The 18,791-nt window shown below is 43.8% G+C and overlaps 2 protein-coding genes across 3 annotated transcripts in view; one reads left to right on the top strand and one right to left on the bottom strand.

Annotated features, from left to right (window-relative positions):
- The window catches only part of WASHC5 (WASH complex subunit 5), a 54,199-nt gene extending 49,902 nt beyond the window's left edge, over positions 1 to 4,297 (bottom strand). Inside the window, exon 1 of the mRNA XM_090283375.1 lies at positions 4,136 to 4,297. The gene's annotated coding sequence lies outside the window, so the exon portion shown is untranslated. The remainder of the gene's footprint in view (positions 1 to 4,135) is intronic.
- Positions 4,298 to 4,358: 61 nt separating this feature from the next.
- NSMCE2 (NSE2 SUMO ligase component of SMC5/6 complex) overlaps positions 4,359 to 18,791 on the top strand; it is a 211,595-nt gene continuing 197,162 nt past the window's right edge. For both annotated transcript variants that reach the window (XM_090283374.1, XM_090283373.1), the window contains exons 1-2: positions 4,359 to 4,478; positions 12,528 to 12,698. In XM_090283374.1, coding sequence (XP_090139500.1) covers positions 12,542 to 12,698 — 157 coding nt within the window. In that variant the 5' untranslated portion in view covers positions 4,359 to 4,478; positions 12,528 to 12,541. The remainder of the gene's footprint in view (positions 4,479 to 12,527; positions 12,699 to 18,791) is intronic.

Raw genomic sequence — 18,791 nt, 5'->3', positions numbered from 1 at the left:
CTCATTAGGCTGTCCTGTGTTTGGGGACCAGATAAGGCTGTCCTGCCTCCAATGCCCCAGCTTGGTCGGAAACTCCCTGTCCCACAGAGGTTTCAGGACCATGGCAGAAAAACAAATTTATCCAGGACATTGTATTTTGTCTGGAGGGATGGGAGGCGGCTAATCCCTTCAGGGGAGAAGAGCACAGAATTGCCATGTCCAGTGCCTTTTATTGAGGAGGGGATTCGGGAGATACAAGGTCAAGACTTATGAATCATCAATAAGCTTTTAGAAGCTTGCATTACAGTTGACTGTTACTGATTACGGGTATCAATATAGAGAACACAGTGACCAGTCTGTGTCAGGGTCTGTTAAACATCTTGATGCCACACTGGCATTAGGTGCAAGGCTTCATACATTCTTTGCTACAGTTGTTTATAGAACTAAAAGAAAAGCAGAGCAAGTTCTAGAGCATAATATGTATTCTTTAAACCCAATTCCCATGGGAACCCTCTGAGTGGCCTTCGGTCCTGTCCGCCTCTTAGCCTTCCGGTTTTCCGTTGAGTCTTAGAGGCCTCTCGGGGAAGCGGGGGGACTGGTTCATGGCTTGGGCTAAAATTTCTGAAACCACAAGCAGCAGTCCCCTACATCCCCTCTCTGTGACTTTGGCTAGGTCAGCATTTGTCACCTTCATGGAAGCCTGGCTCACTTTTCAACATCATGAATGCCTTTGTCTTTCCCAACATTTGCACTTTTACCTTCCACCTCCCTAAAGCTAGGTTAGACATGAGACCGTTTTGACCAATGAGGTATAAGAGGAAGTCTACGGAAAGACTTCTAGGAAATATTTATTCTTCCTGCTACAAGGAGAGAGACAGGTGGAGAGAAACTTCGCTCTCTCCTCCCTGGCTATCCTCCTTCTTCCTTCCTTTGAACCTGGCCCAATGAATATGTGATGCCTGAAGCCACAGTAGCCACCTTGAGACCACGAGGTGACAAGCCAAGAACCTGCAGACTGTGGTGGTGAAGAAGAAAGAATCTGAATTCTTATTGATGTCACTGATTCACTGATTCAACTGTGGCACTATCTACCTCTGTAATCCTTGTTAAATAAATTGTTTTTATGGTATATCTACAATTGAGTTTTAGACATTTTGAAGGTAAAAGCCTTCGTAATGATATAGATTAATTCATTCAACAGACATTTGCCCAGTGCCTACTATGTTTCAAGCACTGTTTTGGGACCTGAGGGTAATGCAGTGAGCAAAACTAAGTTTCTGCTCTCATGAAGCCTACATTCTATTGGGAATAGGAAAGAGATAACAGATATCTATCTATAGATAGATATAGATAGGTACAGACACATATACACACACATATACACACTCAGCCTGTGATAACTGCTATGAAGAAAAAGCATGATTAAGGGATGGAGTGTATGCTATTCCACACAGAGTGCTTTGTGAAAGCCTTCCTGATAAGAGGATACTTGAGCAGGGACCAGAGGAAGTACAGGAGCAAGCAGCAGGGTGTCTGAGTACAGTCAGTAGCCTCTAAGGTGGTCCCCAATGACCTCCACCTCGTTATTCATGTCCTGTGTAGGTCCCTTGCCTGGAGTGTAACTTCCTGACTCTCTTCTAAAGAACAGAAGATGGCAGGCTGGAAGATATCACTTCTGAGATTAGAGGACAAATAGACTGTGACTTCTAGCTTGGGTACCCTCTCCAGCTTGTCTGTCTGGGGGAAGGTTGTCATATTGTGGGAGGGCCCCGTGCAGAAGCCCATGTGACAAGGGTCTGAGAGATCTGCCAACAATCTCTCCAGTGAACTTGGAAATGGATCCCAACTCCATCTGAGTCTTCAGATGGGACAACAGCTCCTCTTCACAGACCGACTGTCACCTGCCAAGAGACCCTGAGCTAAAGGCACCCACCTGAGCCATACCTGGTTCCTGACCATAGGAACTACTATCAGATAATATTTACTGTCTTAAGCCACTAGACTTTGGAGTAGTTTTTTATTTTACAATAGACAATGATCTGGGAGAAAGGCATTCCAGGTAGAAGTTTATATAAGTAGGTGCAAAGGCTGCAGGGCAGGAATGTGCTAGATGTATTTAAGAAATTGGCCGGGGTTGTTACTGCAGAGTGAGCAAGGGGTAGAAGCAGAAATCAGGGGAGGGGGATGGGGCTGGGTCAGATTGTGGCTGAGAAGCCACTACAGTTGTCTAGAACGCTCTCTCTCTCATGAGGGCACCCTATATATAACACAGACGAAGGCATAAATTATTAACAAGTCCTTTCAGTTTTCTCTGTGATGCTTGCTTGTTGAGCCACTGCTATGGCCTGGGATGGGAAATGAGAAATAAAAAGGGAGAAAATAATGGACAATGGACAAAATGTCACCCACTGAGGTCCTCTGAAGATCACCACACTAATCCAAGTCTCAGCAGCATGCAACTCTAGACTCGACTGAGAGGAGGGCAAACGATGATGAACAAGTTTAACTGTTACCAGAGTTTGGATACGAGGATGGGACAGATAAGGGGGCCATGGAGAAAACAGCATTACCTGCCTCGTTTTTAACCCCCTAAATATGGACACACTCAGCACCTGCACACATATGGTCAGGTTGGCTTAGACCTGGGATAGTAACTTAAGTCAAGACTTGTGTGTGTGTATCTTTTATTTTATTCCTTAAATCCTTACTCAAGAGTTACACTGTAGGCACCATTCAAACTATTATTTGGCTAGTGTATTTGGTAAATACCCCATTATTCGCTGAAAAACTGGCTATAAAGAACAGATCTAAAGCCATCATTAAAAGTGCTCAGTCATGTTCCAGTGATCTCAGAGAGAGGTGGCTTTAGAGAAGGTGTTAAGCTTCAGTTGAGCTAAGAAAAAAAAATCAATCCAGAATGATATGCAAATAAACACTGTAGCAGAAGCTACAGTAAATCTTCCATTTGGTTCTACTGGTGCTAGGGATGAAGAAGATTCCAATACAGGCTGTAATACTATTTGGCGTGAAATGAAACCAGAGATCCCCCTCACTTTCCTAATTGCCTTTTACAAGGCACCCCGAGAAGTGGTTGCTATTCTATCCTTAGGAATTTGGTGTGAAACTGTGTTTTTCAGCTTGGGAAAGGGATCTTAGGACAAGGACAACCTGCTCAACCTGCTTTCAAGAATGAAGCATGACATCATCCTATCAATTACCCAATGAACACAGAACGGAACTCTGAAGGACGTTAAATTGTCTTGGGACAAACCACTGTTGATCCTACTCACAGGACAAGAAAAGATAGGTCTATTTTTATTCTTTTATAAAATCTCAGTTCCAGAGAGAAGAAAGTACTGGTTTCCACCAACCCACTAGCAGGAAAAAAATCGATTGGTTGTTGATCAAGATAAAAGTGACCCGAATCTGTTTCCGGAAAGATACTGAAATGAGCCTGATCACTCTAGTCTGATTCATAAGTCCTGGAAAATACAGAAGGAAGGTGTCTGATTCTTACTGTGGACAGAGGCAGTAAAACATCTGCTTCCCTCCCAACCCCCCTCACCCCATCACTTATGATGCAGGGAGCTCTGTGCACTCAGAATCAGGAAACCCGGTTCCCCTGTGGGCTCTGGAAGGCTGTTTGTTCGTTTGCTTTTTACTGGAAGATCATCCACAAATCAGAATCCTCGAACCGTTGTTTTCGAAATGCAAAACACTCTGGCACCAGCGTGTCACAGGTGAGGGAATGAAGATGCGCAGAGGAACTCACAGGACATGGCAGAGCTGGAACTCACACCCGGGGCCGTCAGACTGTAAAAACACTCACTAACCACTCAGTGTTCTCGAGAGTAAATGGGGGAATGACGACGTCCGCACATAGCATTGCTCCCCCACAACGTGGAAGGTTCAGATGCGGGCCAAATCGCTGAACATCACTTAGTAAAGCGCCAAAGCGGCGTGGAAAACCATGTCCCTCTACGTGGACGCGAAGAGCCTGGACTGCAGCCTCAGCCCCAGGAAGTCTCTCAGTCCTCCACGCCGGGCTCCCCCATCCAGACCCCATCCCACGCCACAGATGTCCCCTCGGCCAGTGCGGCCCAGGAGGGGAAAGGGGACGTGAAAGTAGGGGGCGCGCGCATCCCGCTCGACTGACCTGTCACCTGGGGCGCGCCAGGGCGCGCAGCGGGGCCGCCGATCACGCGCGGAGTCGGCGCCCGGGTCCCCACCCCCGCCTCTGCGCAGGGGTCCTTTCCACGTTCAGCCGGGGACCGGGAGCCCGCGGGACCCCAGCTTCCGCCTCTGGCGCCCCAGGCGGTCACATGACCGAGGAGGTGGGGAGCGGGGCGGGGCGTCATGTGACCAGTAGCGGGCGACGGCTGATGACGTGCGAGCCCGCGCTCGTAGTTTCAGCAACAGGAGAAAGGAGTTGAGGAACGAGCTCAGGTCCAAGTGTGGGAAGTCAGGGCGCAGGCGGACAGAGCCGGGTCGGGCGGCAGGTAAGGCAGCCGCGGGGAACGGCGCTGGGGAGCGTGGCAGCAGGTGTCGCCACGCTCCCTCTCGGGCACTTCGTGGGTCTCCTGACCTCAGGTCTGTGGACCTGGGCGATGGTCCTGATTCTTTTCACGTCACAGCAGAGAGGCTGTGGCGACTTACCGCCTCCCCGGAGATCCCATCACTGCATCCCTCAGCCCTGGGCGTGAGGGGGAAAGATCACACATTCTTGATCCAAATATATCTGGTTTGGACTGTTTTTAAATCAGGGCGTCGGGCAGGTCGTTTAGATGAACTCTGGGCCTCAGGTTCATTTTCTCTCACGTGAGTGTTTATGAGGATTAGAGATAATGGGAATGAAAAGCCCGGGCACGCGTGTATGGCATACGGTGGTTGCTGTTAGTATTATCTCCAAATGTTTATTGATCGTCTGTTTGGTGTGCACTGTTTTCTGTGCTGTAGAATATTTCAGAGTGAAGGAGTGGCGAGTGAGTGAGCAAATAGTTGTGATGAGCTGCGTGTGTGTGTGTGTGCGCGCGCGCGCGTGATAGGGTCAATGGTCACATTGTAAGGGGCAGAGAATCTGGTGACTCTCAAACCAGTAGGAAATAGCAGCAAAGGACAAATGTAATCTCGAATTAGGGGGTCTCCGAGCCAAAGTTAACAGTATTAGCACACTTACAAGTCAGGAAGGGGCATTCCCCAGCTCAGCACAAATGCCTGCCTCTGAGATCAAAGGCGGGAGATATTCATCACCATTTCCACAGGGAAATGGGAAAATGTAGCTAGACAGCCCAGCAAACAAGTTAGGAAAATTTCAAAGGAGAGCTGGAGACAGACCTATAACCAGATCACCCTTAGTTAATTGTCACCCTCAGTTAGTTTAGCTAATCGCGATAGATTGTAACTCCGGAGTATCTAGCATGGAAAAACGGAGAAGGAGGGGGAGGGGGGAAAGGGGGGGGTTTACTCGCATTAGGATTAAAGCAGCCTGCTCCGATTGTTGGTGCACACCTTTGATTTGGCTTTTGGCTGCGCCCAGAGCTGCAGATCTGCGAATAAACTACTGCCTCAGTTACTGCTGAAGTCCTGTGTCCCTGTGTTTTTGTTGTGAACATTTCTCACAACATGAGGGAGGGAACAAGCAATTGCTTGTATGGAATTGGGAAGGTTTCAGAAAGAAAGATGCATCCTTGCAGCTTGAGACATGGCTCTGGTTAAACTTATACAGGCCCCCTGGGATTTGAAGGAGGTCAGCAGGCTGTCTATACATTTTTATTTTTTCTTTTTACCTCTGCTTACCACTGAGCTACACAGGAAGATGAGAAGAGGGAACAGGAGAGAAGTATTTTTACATTAGCTGATAATTGGTCCTGTCCACAGAGAATCTTGTAGACCTGCCAGTGTCTGCATGTTTGTGGCCCTAGCCCATTCATAAATTGAAATCCTAATCCCAGTGTAATGTTATTAGGTGGGACCTTTGGGGGGTGCCTAGGTCAGAAGGGTGAGCTCATGTATGGACTTACAGCCTTTATAAAAGAGGCTCCAGAGAGCCTCTTGTCCCTTCTCCAGGGACAGTGAGAAGGCATGGGCTGTGAACCAGGAGGGGCCTTCACCCAAACTTAACCATGCTGGCACCTTGGTAATGGACTTCCCGGTCTGCAGAACTGTGAGAAGTACACTTCTGTTGTTTTTAAGCTGCCTAGTCTGGTATTCTGTTATAGCAGTTGAAACGGCCTAAGACGAGGCCAAGTACATGCTGGGGAAAAGCCCAGCAAATGTGTTAACCTTATTTTAAACTTTTTTTAAAGACCATAGGTACAGGGACCAACAAGGTGGTTGTTACCTGGGGAAGGCTCCAGGAGAGAGAGACAGAATGAGAATGAATATGAATGAGAATGAATGGGAATGCACCCTAGTGACCTCATCTAAACCCGATTATCTCCCAAAGGTCTCCTCTCCAAATACCATCACATTGAATGTTAGGGCCTCAACCTAGGAGTGATGGAGGGACACAGTTATCTCAGCGTTCTCCTTACTTGTTTGATTTTGAGAACCCTCAGGGATGGGGCACCATAGAAATATAGTTTCCTCAGTGTGTCCAGTAGAGATTCTGATTCACTAGGTCTGAGATAGTATCCATAAATCTAACTTTAGTGAGCATTTCCACTGATCAAGATCAGAGAAGTTGAAGAAAATACAATATTTAGTTTATCCTTAATAGTGCTATGAGGTGGAGAAGATATGCAACTTAACCAGGGCTGTGCAGCCTCACGTGGCGTGGACAGAAGGGAATTCCCAGGCGTCTGTGTCCAGCCTGTCCCTCACAGTATTGTAATGATGCAGGGGATGGCCCCATCTCTTCCTGTTTTAAAAGGTTTTATGTGCTGGGGGTCCTTCTGAGTGTTTTATTATACGTTTATTATACTAATTGCAGAGAAGGAAAACTCTGACTCCAAAAAACCTCTGCTGCCTTGCGGCATACCTCTTCAGGGGAAAGGCTAAGGGAGTAAACCCCGACAGAAAATCCGGAGCCGGAGTCCCTAAGGCGGTTTGACGTTGTAGTCAACACCGGCAACTCCTGCGGCGCACCTGAAGCCAAGCTGTATTGACTCCGTCTTTCCCTTGGATCCTTCAGCTGCAAAGAGAGGGGGGGGTCTGCTGCATGGGCAACAGCAGACCCTCCATATCACCCTGCCCAGGCTCTGTAGCTTCAGCTTCACTGGACAGGACACTCCAGCGTCATCGCAAGATGTCGATTCAACACGGGAGGAGACAGATACCGTGTCACTCCCGAGTGGGACTGCACAGCCATTCTCGGCGGTGCAGATAGACTCTTAAGAAGCTACACCATCGTCTCTCGAGACGGACGGCTGCCGACGACGACGATTATACTAATTGAATCCTTGCAGTAATTCTTGAGATGGGCGCTAGATCATCCCTATTGTACAGAAGGGAAATGTGAAGCATTGCGAGGCTAAATAATTTCCCTAAAGTCATTCAGTAGCAAAATCAGGCTTGGAACTCAGGTAGCTTGGCTTCTGGGGCTACATGCTTAACTATATTGCTTCCATATTCTACTTCATAATGCAGCTAATGTTTATTTTATTTTACTTTTTAAATTGGGATTTATTTAGCTTTTTTTTAAGTGTGTAATTTCGCTTTCCAAAGATTTTATTTATTTATTTTTAGAGAGAGGGAGAGAAACATCAATGTGTGGTTGCCTCTCACACCCCCAACTGGGGACCTGGCCCGCAACCCAGGCATGTACCCTGACTGGGAATCGAACCTGTGACACTTCGGTTCACAGGCCGGCGCTGAATCCACTGAGCCACACCAGCCAGGGCTAATGTTTATTTTAATGTCACCATGTTTCATGTTGCCCGTAAGTAAAATTGATATTCCAAGAAGATATACTCCGTGTATACTGTGGCCTTACCCCCCTGTGTCATATATATAGCACACTTTGATAATTGTGCCTCTTAGAACTGGGTACCCAGTGCAGTAGCCACTAGACACATTAAAGTTAAATTGATTAAAATTAGACAGGATGAAAAACTCAGTTCCTCAGTCATGTGCCTAGTGGCTGCCATATTGGACAGGGCAGATTATAGAACGTTTTTGTCACGACTGAAAGTGCTGCTGGGTAGCGATGGTCTAAACGATTTAGAATCTGCACTGACTAGGAAACTGAATAATTAAACCATATCATTTGATTCTTGCAGGTTTGCATTTTTGGAGCAAACCCCAAAATCTAAGTAGCTTTGCACAGTTGAAGTTTTTGTTTCTTTTATGCACTGAGCCTGATTAGTGGGCAGTTTTGATTCTCCATCTTCAGTATATAGCGTCTGAGGTCACTTCTTGCCTGTTTCAAGCTTTCAAAATGGGAAGGAGCATGGAGCAAGTGTGTGGTTCCTATGGGCTGGACCTGGAAATGGCTTGTATAGCCGTTGCCTTGAATTCAGTCACACGGCCACACCCAGCTGCAAGGAAGGCTGCAAACTGTGGTCAGGCTGTACGACTGGGTTGAAGAGGAAATGAGTTTGGTGGCCACAAAGTCAGTATCTGCCACAAGTGTCCGTCCTTAGTTACTCTGAGGAATAATCTAAGAAGCAGTCCCAGGAGGCTTACTGTTGCATTTAGTGTTAGGATATGATTGAGGATATTTTCCAGTATGACTTATTATCTCATATATGGTGGTCCATGCTACTTTCATTACCATGGACAGCCCCATTTCCCCGGAATTCCTGGTGTGCTTTGTCCTCATGGGGAAAGAATCCTGTAACTTGCACTTTTTGAAAAAATCATTAAATTTATTGGGATGACATGGTTAATAAAATTATGTAGGTTTCAAGTGTATGCTTCCATAATACACCCCCTGTGTACTGCATTGTATATTTGCCACTCAAAGTTGTCTTCTTCTGTCACCATACATTTGAGGCACTTTACCCTTGTCTATCCGCCCCCCCCTCCCCGATTTCCCTCTGGTACCCACTGTATTGTTGTCAGTGTCTGAGTTTTTGTTTGCCTTCTTTGTTCATTTGCTGCTTTCTGTTTTATATGGACATATGAATGAAATCACATGGTCTTTTACTTTTTCTGTCTGACTTCGCTTAGCATGATGTTCTCAGGTTCCATCCATGGTGTCACAAATGACCGTATTCTATCTTTTCTTATGTCTCAGTAGTATTTTATCTTCTTTATCCAGTCATCTATCAATAGCCACTTAGGTCGTTTCCATTATCTGGCCACTGTGAATAATGCTGCAAGGAACATAGGGGAGCATACATCTTTATGAATATTTTTAAAGATTTTGGGTGCATACCCAGAAGACGGCTTCTTGAGACATATGGTAACTCTATTCTTTATTACTTTTTAAAAATTATTTATTTATTTTTTTGTTTATTTTTTTATATTTTTTAGAGAGAGAAGAAAGGAGAAAGAGAGGGAGAGAGACATCACTGTGTGGTTGCCTCTCACTTGCGCCCCCAACTGGGGACCTGACGTGCAACCTAGTCATGTGCCCTGACTGGGAATCGAACCAGCGACACTTGGCTCACAGGCCGACGCTCAATCCACTGAGCCATAGCAGCCAGGGCTCTATTCTTTATTTTTTGAGGCACCTCTATACTGTTTTCCTTAGTGGCTGTATCAATTTATATTCCCACTCGCAGTGAATGAGGGTTCTTTTTTCTCCACAACCTCTCTTGACACTTGTTATTTCTTGCCTTGTTGATAATAGCCATTTTAACAGGTGTGAGGTGGTATCACATTATGGTTTTGATTTGAATTTCTCTTAATAGCTAGTGAAATTGAGCATCTTTTCATATATCTAGTGGCCATTTGTATAACTGTCAAAATGCTCATAGACAAACCTGTATTATGATACAAGTATAACACTGGTAGAATCCTAAAGAATCCTAAAGCCTATGATTGTATTCTAACTTGCTTTTCCCTTTAATCTGTTATTTGATTATGGTTTTTTTGAATTTATTTTTCCGTTAGTATTTATATTGTGTAAACTGTCTCAACTTATTTGTTGTAATAAAGTGAGATTGTACATAATAATACCCTCACCCAAATGCAGATATTAAAAAATCATCATTGGTTATTCCTAATCATGTTTTCTCTTTCTTTTGGTATAAAGTGACATAACAAGAACCTTGATCCATCATTTGGATTTTAACACACGTAACATTTTGCCCTATTTGCTTCAGGTCTCGATTTTTACGTTAAAAAAGGTAGATAAAGCCAAAGGTCCTATTTGACCATCCCAAAGCCAACTGGACTGATTCTTTATCCTGCACGCAAGCCCCTGTCCACCAGTGGTTGTTGGTGCCATTCAGTGCCACAGGAATCCCCAATTTAGGGTGCAGTGAAGAAGGAAACTTTATTAGTGCAAACAGCTCAATTGTGATACCAGCACAGCTGTGAAGCAACCATGGGGAGAGGCCCCCTCCCTGGCTAGATTGCTCTGCTCTGCTCTGGTTCAGTCTATTCCACTCCACGCTGCTCCACTGCGCCTGCTCCGCTCAGGTCTGCTCCAGCAAGATGTCTTTGTTGTTTCGGTTGGGGGGGTGGGGGAGGAAGCAGTGGTTACTCCCTGATAGGGAAAGTGTGCTTCCCTCAAGCCAGAGGGGAGAAGTCCCTGGCCCTGACTGGTCAGAATGCAGCTTCTCTGATTGGCTGGTGAAGATGCCAATGAAGATAGAGCTGCATGGCCCCAGTTGGATGGAGGAAAGTGTCAGTCCTATTGGTCAAAATACAATGCTGGGAACTCCATTCTAAGGGCTGGCTCACATGGCAGGAACACAGTGCAGGGAGGCAGTTCAGTGCAGGGCAGGCAGCTTAGTGCAGGCTTCTCCTTGAAGCCCAGTCTGCATGGGAGAATCCTGTTTAGGAATGGCTGTTTTTAAATTTAAGCCCAGTTAGCCACTAGGATCTCTTCTGGGTAGCTATCTTTTTTCTCAGGGCCAACAGCCCTATACACTGCTTGAAAACATCCTAAATATTGGTTAGCTGAGTGATCTGAATTGACAAGTTCTATTGTTGGTGTTTGTCTGTACTACACTAACATCTCAAAAATAGACATCGGTGTCTTAGGCATCTTCTTTGTGCCCTTCCCTTTCTATATCCTGTGGTTTTTTGTTTTTGTTTTTTATCCTCACCCAAAGACATTTTTCATTGCTTTTAGAAAGAATAAAAGGGGTGGGTGGGGGAGAAGGGTTGGGGGAGAGTGAGAACGAGAGAGAGAATGTGAACAGAGGAACATCAGTATGAGAGACAAACGTGCATTCGTTGCGTCCTGTATGTGCCCGGACCAGGGATTGAACCCATGACTCTTTGGTCTCTATGGGATGCTGCTCCAACCAACTGAGCCACACTGGCCAGGGCCATTGTCTTTTTCAAATGAGTCTTTTAATGTGACTTTTAAAACAATGATTGGCACAGTATGGCATTCGATACCTTTTGTTGAATGAATAAATTAATCCAATTAAAAAGACCAATAATTTAAAGACTACTGTAATCAGATGTGAGATAAAGGTGGTGGCAATGGAAAGGATGGAAATGTGAGAAATACTAGGCAGTTCCCCAGGTAACGGAGGAAGGGCAGGAGGGATGCCCTAATGCTAATTAATAGTGTACTGAATGCTGGACCACATTGTGATATTCATTCACCTTTTAAAGACAGTAAACCTTAGGTTCAGAGAGGTTTAAGCAATCTACCCTGGTTACTCAGTAGTGAAGTGGCCGGGCCAGAATTCATGCTCTGCCTGTGTGATTCTAAGCAAATACTTTTCATTCTGCTACCACACAGCCTTCTCATACCTCTGAGCCTGTGTGAATTTCCTCTACTTTTCCAGTTTGTTTCAGTGGATTGAATTTCAAGTGTTTTCAGAATTAAACAAAGATGTCTTTTTATTGGCAGCTTTACATAAGTGGTCCAAAGCTGAAAGAATTGGTGGCTGAAAATGCAGATTAGGGAGCATTTAATATGAGGGTAATAGCTGAAACTGTAATAGTGGATGAGCTGTCAGAAGGTGTGAGTTTGTAGAGAAATTCCACTTTTACTGAAATGGAGTCTGTGGTCTCAGTGAATCTGTGAATCTCTTAGAACCCAGATGAGCTTTCAAGAATACACATTTTTGAGCTTTCAGAATTCAATATGCATTAAATCAGATAAGTGAAAATGACAGATTTTCGAACTATATTATTTTTATTTTTTAGAAAAACGCATCAAATGGGCAGTCTGCTTATTCTGACCCATTTATATTTTACATTTTTAAGAATTGTGCTTCTGTTCAGTTCATCAAAAAATCAAGGAATCTTTTGGAAGGGCATATTCTCCCTCCTTTAAAAAGTGATGACAGTTGGTTACCATTTCATGTATTGAGTGCTTCTGTGTTGATGGCCCCGATGGGATACAGAATGTGCATAATAGTGTGGCCCCTGTGGGATATTGGGTACATTCACGTAGATGTATTACAGCAGTTTTATTTTCCTATGCAGTTTTTCTGACTCATAAATTTTGTTCATTGTGTTTGAAAACTTAGGTAATAATTTCAAGATGCCCGGACGTTCCAGTACAAATTCAGGTTCAACTGGTTTTATATCCTTCAGCAATATAGAATCTGCTCTCTCTTCCTTAAAAAATTTCCAGAACTGCATCAACACTGGAATGGACACAGCTTCTAGTGTTGCTTTGGATCTTGTGGAAACTCAGAGTAAGTAACAATTAAAATGTATTTCTTTTCTGTCTACTTTGAGATAACGTGTAGTGGCATTACTCTAGGGATATGAGATACTGCTCACCATGTGTGTATCCTTGGGACAGTCATTTAATCCCTCTGAGCACCTGTTTTTTCATCTTCTTCTACACATCATATGGTGATGTACCGAGGATGAAATGAGATGGACTCATTCTTGTGTGTTCAAACAGTTATATGCCACTTGAAACTGCACTAGAAATTTATGGGTTAAAATATGAAGGTTCCTGACCTCAAGGAACACATAATCAAAAACTTGTGGCATTTGCGAACATTATAGCCTACAAATGCATTTGATAAATTTGCTTTCCAATAACTCAACTGTATTTTGTTCATGCTAATTACCTTATAGACAGACTAAGCTTATGCTATAGGCACTACTGCCAAAGGAAGGCAATTGATGAACTTGACCAAAATTTTTGGATCAGAACATCTAGAACAGTGGTTCTCAACCTGTGGGTCGCAACCCCTTTGTGAGTCGAACGACCCTTTCAGAGGGGTCACTGAAGACCATCGGAAAACACATATATAATTACATATTGTTTTTGTGATTAATCACTATGCTTTAATTATGTTCAATTTGTAACAATGAAAATACATCCTGCATATCAGATATTTACATTACAATTCATAACAGTAGCAAAATTACAGTTATGAAGTAGCAACGAAAATAATTTTATGGTTGGGGGTCACCCCAACATGAGGAACTGTATTAAAGGGTCACGGCATTAGGAAGGTTGAGAACCACTGATCTAGAAAGATGTTATTTGCTTTTTTTGGATTCAGGTTGTTTTTATCTTATATATGGAGGCAGGGAAGCAACATTATTTTTTTTTGTTTTCTTTTTAATATCATTGGTTTTTGTAATTTGATTGTGATATGCCTTGGTGTGGTTTTCTTTGTTCTGTCTGGTGTTCTTTCAGTTTTATGGATTTGTGGGCTTCCAGTTTGGATCAAATTTGGGAAAACTTCTGCTACTATCTCTTCAAATACTTTTTCTGTTTTTTCTTCCTTCCTCTCTTTCTGTTTGTTACACTGTTTGATTATGTCCCATAAGTCACTGAGGCCTGGTTGATTTTTTTTTCCCAGTCTTTTTTCTCTCTGACTTTAATTTGAATAGTTTCTATTGCTATGTCTTCAGGTTCACTAGTCTTGTTTTCTGCAGTGTCTAATCTGCTGTTAAGTCTATTCAGTGAATTTTTCATTTCAGGTGGTGGGTTTTTCAGCTGTGGAAACCATAAGAAAGAATTCAATGGAATCTTACTTTTACCTTGCATTTTTCTCTTCATTATGTACATGTTTTCTTCTCTATTCTTGACTCTGTGGAGTATATTTACATAGCCGTTTTAGTATCCTTGTCTGCTAATTCTGTCATCTCCATCCATTGCTGCAGCTTAACATGGACACTGGATGCCTTAGGTCATTGAGTATTTAGATTTTCCTGTCTTCCTTTAAATAGTGTCTACATTTGTTCTGGCAGGCAGTTCTTTGTGAATTGGGCTGATCCTTTCCAGACTCGTTGTTAAACTTTGTTAGGGCGGATTTCATGTAGTTTTACTTTAGGGCTAATTTGACCTTGTTACAGAGCTCGGCCTTCAGGAGTCCCTGTTGATTGACAGCTCTGCTCTGCTGGGTGGGATTTGAATGTCTTCTAGTGCTGTGCGAATTCTGGTAACTGTTCACCTTCCAACCCCCTGCAGTAGTCCTCTGCAGCTTAGTCTTCAGCATCAGGCCCAAGGGGATCCCTGTGCAGATTCCAACGGTGCTTTCTGTGCCCGGCTCCTGCCCAGGGCTCTGTCTTGCAAAACCCGGCTGCTTCAGCCTTTTCAGCTCCAGCCTGTGGCTCCTCAATCCTTCAAGACTTCTGCGCTCTCCTTGGCTTCCTCTTCCCTGCTGCAGGGAGGGGGGCAATCCCAGGGATCATAGTTCTGCTCCGCCAGCTGTCCCATCGTCTGAAAACATTTGTTTCATATATTTTGTCCAGCTTTCTAGTCATTCGTGGCCGGACGGCCAGCTGCATACCAGTGTACCAGTTATTCATTCGTGGCCGTACAGACTTAATGTACTGGGATTGTTGTTATTAACATCACACTCAAGCTATCGAATCTGTGTAAGCCTTTTCAGTTTAGTTCCGCGACTTTGAGGACTGGCCATTCCCTAATGGTGATGCCCCTCAGAGTCGTGTCCTTTCTCTTTGTGTCCCTCTGCCAGGGTCTGTCCACAAATGGACCTCAGAGGGTTGCTTAATGCTATTTTTGGACATTTGGCTTTGGTGGGTACCCCTGGATAAGTAATAATAAATCTTAAATCATAAGACAGAAGAGCTGGAGCATAAATCTCCCGTAGGACTGTATATTTATTTTCAGGATTTGCTTTGAAGGCTTCTGAGTGTTTTCACTACAAAGTTCCTCTTTTAAAATTATATTTTGGTGCAAAAAACAACATATACTCTGTAATTTTAAAAAGAATTGTCAGCATTGTTTTTTTTAAAACTCATGCTTGACAGTAAGAGTCAGCCAAGTTTTTCTACAAGGGATTAGATAGCAGATATTTTCAGCTTCTGGGCCGTGTGGTCTCTGCTGTGGCTTTTACGATTGTTATGAAACTGATTTTGACTCTGTGGACCTCACAGAAGCTTCTCAGGGACCACAGCCTGAGAGCCACTGGTTGTGAGTGAATTGAACTGCTGTGAACGGCCATTAGGGGACGTGAGAAGCTCCCTCCGGAGAGAGTGCCCGCGATGACCCCCCCTGGAGTAAGTCAGCCAGAGCGTATTAGGAGAGCAGGCTGACGGGACCCCAGACTGTTATGTTGTCCGAGGACCCAGACTGTAGACAAACACCTGGTATTTAAGGAAAGTGGAAGGAAGCCCAGCCTGTAACAGTGGAGGAAAGACCTACAGGAGACAGAGCCAACATAACCACTCAGTTGCAAGGACTTAGGATCATCCAGCCTTAGTTCTATAACTTGCTCAAAGTTAGATAACTTCTCTGAACTTCTGATTGCTTCTCTGTGAGATAGGGATAAAAATGGCCACTTCCTAAGATTGTTGGAATTAAATAAAGTGATATGTGCTCCTAGCATAGTGTTTATTCAATAGCTCTCATAAAGGATAACCAGCAGTGAGTTCGTTTAAGGGTCAGAACTAGAACAAGGGCCTGTGCTGGGAAGGGGGAACAAGGTGGATGATTTTGGACATCTGTTTAAGGCTTTAGGATTGAGCTTTGCTAAATCAGTAATTCATCCAACGTGTTAGCCAAAATGATAAAGAATAATAAAGGTTTTTTCAAAGTTGTTTACAATCTTCCTGGGAAGGAAGATATATACAGACATGTTATTCAGCCAGTAAGTGACCACCGAGTGCTTAAAAGGTGATGCTTTGCCATTTAAAGTGGAAAAGACATGTGGTAAAATCCAGTTTCAGAAAGATAACTCCCGTGGCTGCTGTGGAGGAAGGAGAGACCTGCAATGGCTAATGCTATTATTTCAGTCGCCCGGGTGAGAAAGAAAATAAGTTTAAGATATTATAGTTGAGATGAAGAGGATTTCATTTGAATGCTTCATACGCACATGGCCATACAGTCAGGACACTGCAGGGCTTTGCTTGCGGAATGCCTGGTTTGTATCCCTGCTCCAGCACTTACTATTTTTGTGACCTTGGGCAAGTTCTCTAACCTGTGTTTTTCTTAGATTTCTCATTGGTAAAAGACAGTGTGGCGATGAAATGAAATAATACAAATTATGTAGAACAGTACTTGACACTTACGTGCTCAGTAAATGTTAGCTATTATTTTTTTAAGTCATTCAGTTTGCATCTGAGTTGACCGTTTCGTTGGACAACAGGGAATGGATTGGGAGAAATTGAAGTGCAGAAGAACAGGATGGAGAGTTCATGAACTATCTTCAAAGCAGAAATATTCTCTTTTTCTTTTAGCCTTATAAGGTTAGGCACACTTCTTGTCGACCTTTTGGGTTGCCCTACTTTGTCTCAAAAGTAGAACGAATGAGCTTTGTTAGCATAGGTATCGTTTCCTCATTTTGTACTGCAATTCTCTTGTCTCTGTATATTAAATTATTGGTGAAGGGGATCCTTGCTTCCAAGAACCCGAGGGGTGTGCGTATGTTCTGTTTTGTTTCCTGTTAGTTGCATATTCCTATGCCAGGTGATTGTCCCTATTCATTTTTCTAGCTTTGAAATGGTCACCTTTGCCTGTGTTGAGTCACAGCATGTGGTGTCCAGGTGACTGGACTCTTAAACTGCAATTGTGTCTGTGTTTTTCCTCTAAAATTGTTAATTTTTCTAGTAATAGCTTCTTTATTTGACCTCATTGAGAAATTAAATTTGTTACATTAGGGAATTTTCCAGATAACTGGAGCTTAGTTTTCAATGACTTATTGTGTACTTTCCTGCTCTCTTAAATAGTATGTACAGACTTAATTTACCGGAATTGTTATTAGCATCATCCTTAAGCAATTGAATTTGCTTAAGTTTAGTTCCATGACTTTGAGCAATGCCCCTCCCCTAAAATGGTGATGCCCCTAAGAGTCGTGTCCTTTCTCTTTGCGCCGCTCTGCCAGGGCCTGTCCACACGTGGACTTCAGTGGGTTGCTTAATGCTCTTCTGTGGAAGATGTACATGCATGAGGATTGAAGGTTTTTTATCAGATTCTTGCTAAATATTTGTGAGGAACATTTGGAAGAAGAGCATACATTTTCAATTGCTCAAGGGTCCAATACATAAGAAACCTTGTTGGAGACTTCTCGGTTCTTCTCTGTAGATTGCTTTTCTTCTTATGGCTTTGTGGAGCCATAGGGCAGAAAGACTTCAGGTATTATGGTCACACAGGCAGTCGGATGTTCGCTGGACCGTGCCAGGGTACAGTGATGATGGTGACGGTCGTAACGATGAAGATAACCATAGCTAAACTTGTTACACACTTGCGATGTGCGTAGGCACGGTGCTGTTTTGCACAGGCTGTCTCATTTGGTCCTAACAGTAAGCCCGGGAAGCAGGGACTGTTGTCATCCCCACTGCGTTCCGGAGCAGACTAAGGCTTGGTGAGACTGTCCTGAGGGCACAGAGTGAGTAAGTGGAAGAGCCGAGATTTGAACACAAAAGGTCTGACTCCATGGTTTCTGCCCTTCACTGTTCCACTTGATTGAAAATTGATTGTGTCCATTGCATGGCATTTGCAGCAGGCAGATAACATTGAAGTAACATTTAGCTCAGAAAAGTTTAGTTATTTGTTGAAGGTGATAATATCTGATTTTTCTCTTCTGTCCTTCTCGCCTTTCCTCCCCTTTTCTTTCCTTTTCTTTTCTCTTATTTCCTTAATTCCAAAATGAGGTTGCATGTTTTGTTTTTCCTGAAATGGCCTGTCAACTTCTGTCTTTCCTGCAAGTCAAGTTCTCAGTAGCTCCCCTCGGACATTCTCGCCCTCTGAAGCCAGAGACTGCCATCCCTTGGCTTCAGCCTCTTCTGTTGGTAAAGGCAGAGTTGAATATGATCATCATGGAGGGAAGGAGTTGGGACATGTTGGGGTCATTGTACTTACACTACTCTGTCTATTTCTGAACTCGTAATGGCAGGACAAAAATGGCTATCAGTTTTCTCCTTCTGTCAGCCACTTGCAGTCCTGCTGTATAGAAGTGATGGAGTGAATTGATTGAATGACAGTATGTTCTTTCATGTATCCAGAATTTGTATTCTGGCTAAGAATCATCACTTTAAAAAAAAATTATATTTATTTATTTTTAGAGAGGGGTGAAAGGAGGGACAAAAGGAGGGAGAGAAACATTGATGCACGAGGGAAAAATTGATGGACTGGTTGCTTTTCGTAAGCTCCCAACCATGGACCTGGCCTGCCACCGAAGTATGTGCCCTTACTGGGACTTGAACTGGTGACCTTTTTGTTTATGGGAGAGTGCCCAACTCACTGAGCCACACCAGTCAGGGCAAGAATCATCACTTTTTAAACCTCATCTTAGTCTCCATCCAGGCAAGAAAAAGTTTTTACTTTGTTATAGTTACTTCAGAGTTACTGATGGATA

Source organism: Furipterus horrens, unplaced genomic scaffold, assembly GCF_987537825.1.
Source record: "Furipterus horrens unplaced genomic scaffold, mFurHor1.1.pri manual_scaffold_7, whole genome shotgun sequence".
Taxonomy (NCBI): Eukaryota; Metazoa; Chordata; class Mammalia; order Chiroptera; family Furipteridae; genus Furipterus; species Furipterus horrens.
This window is presented reverse-complemented; position numbering and strand designations above follow the sequence as displayed.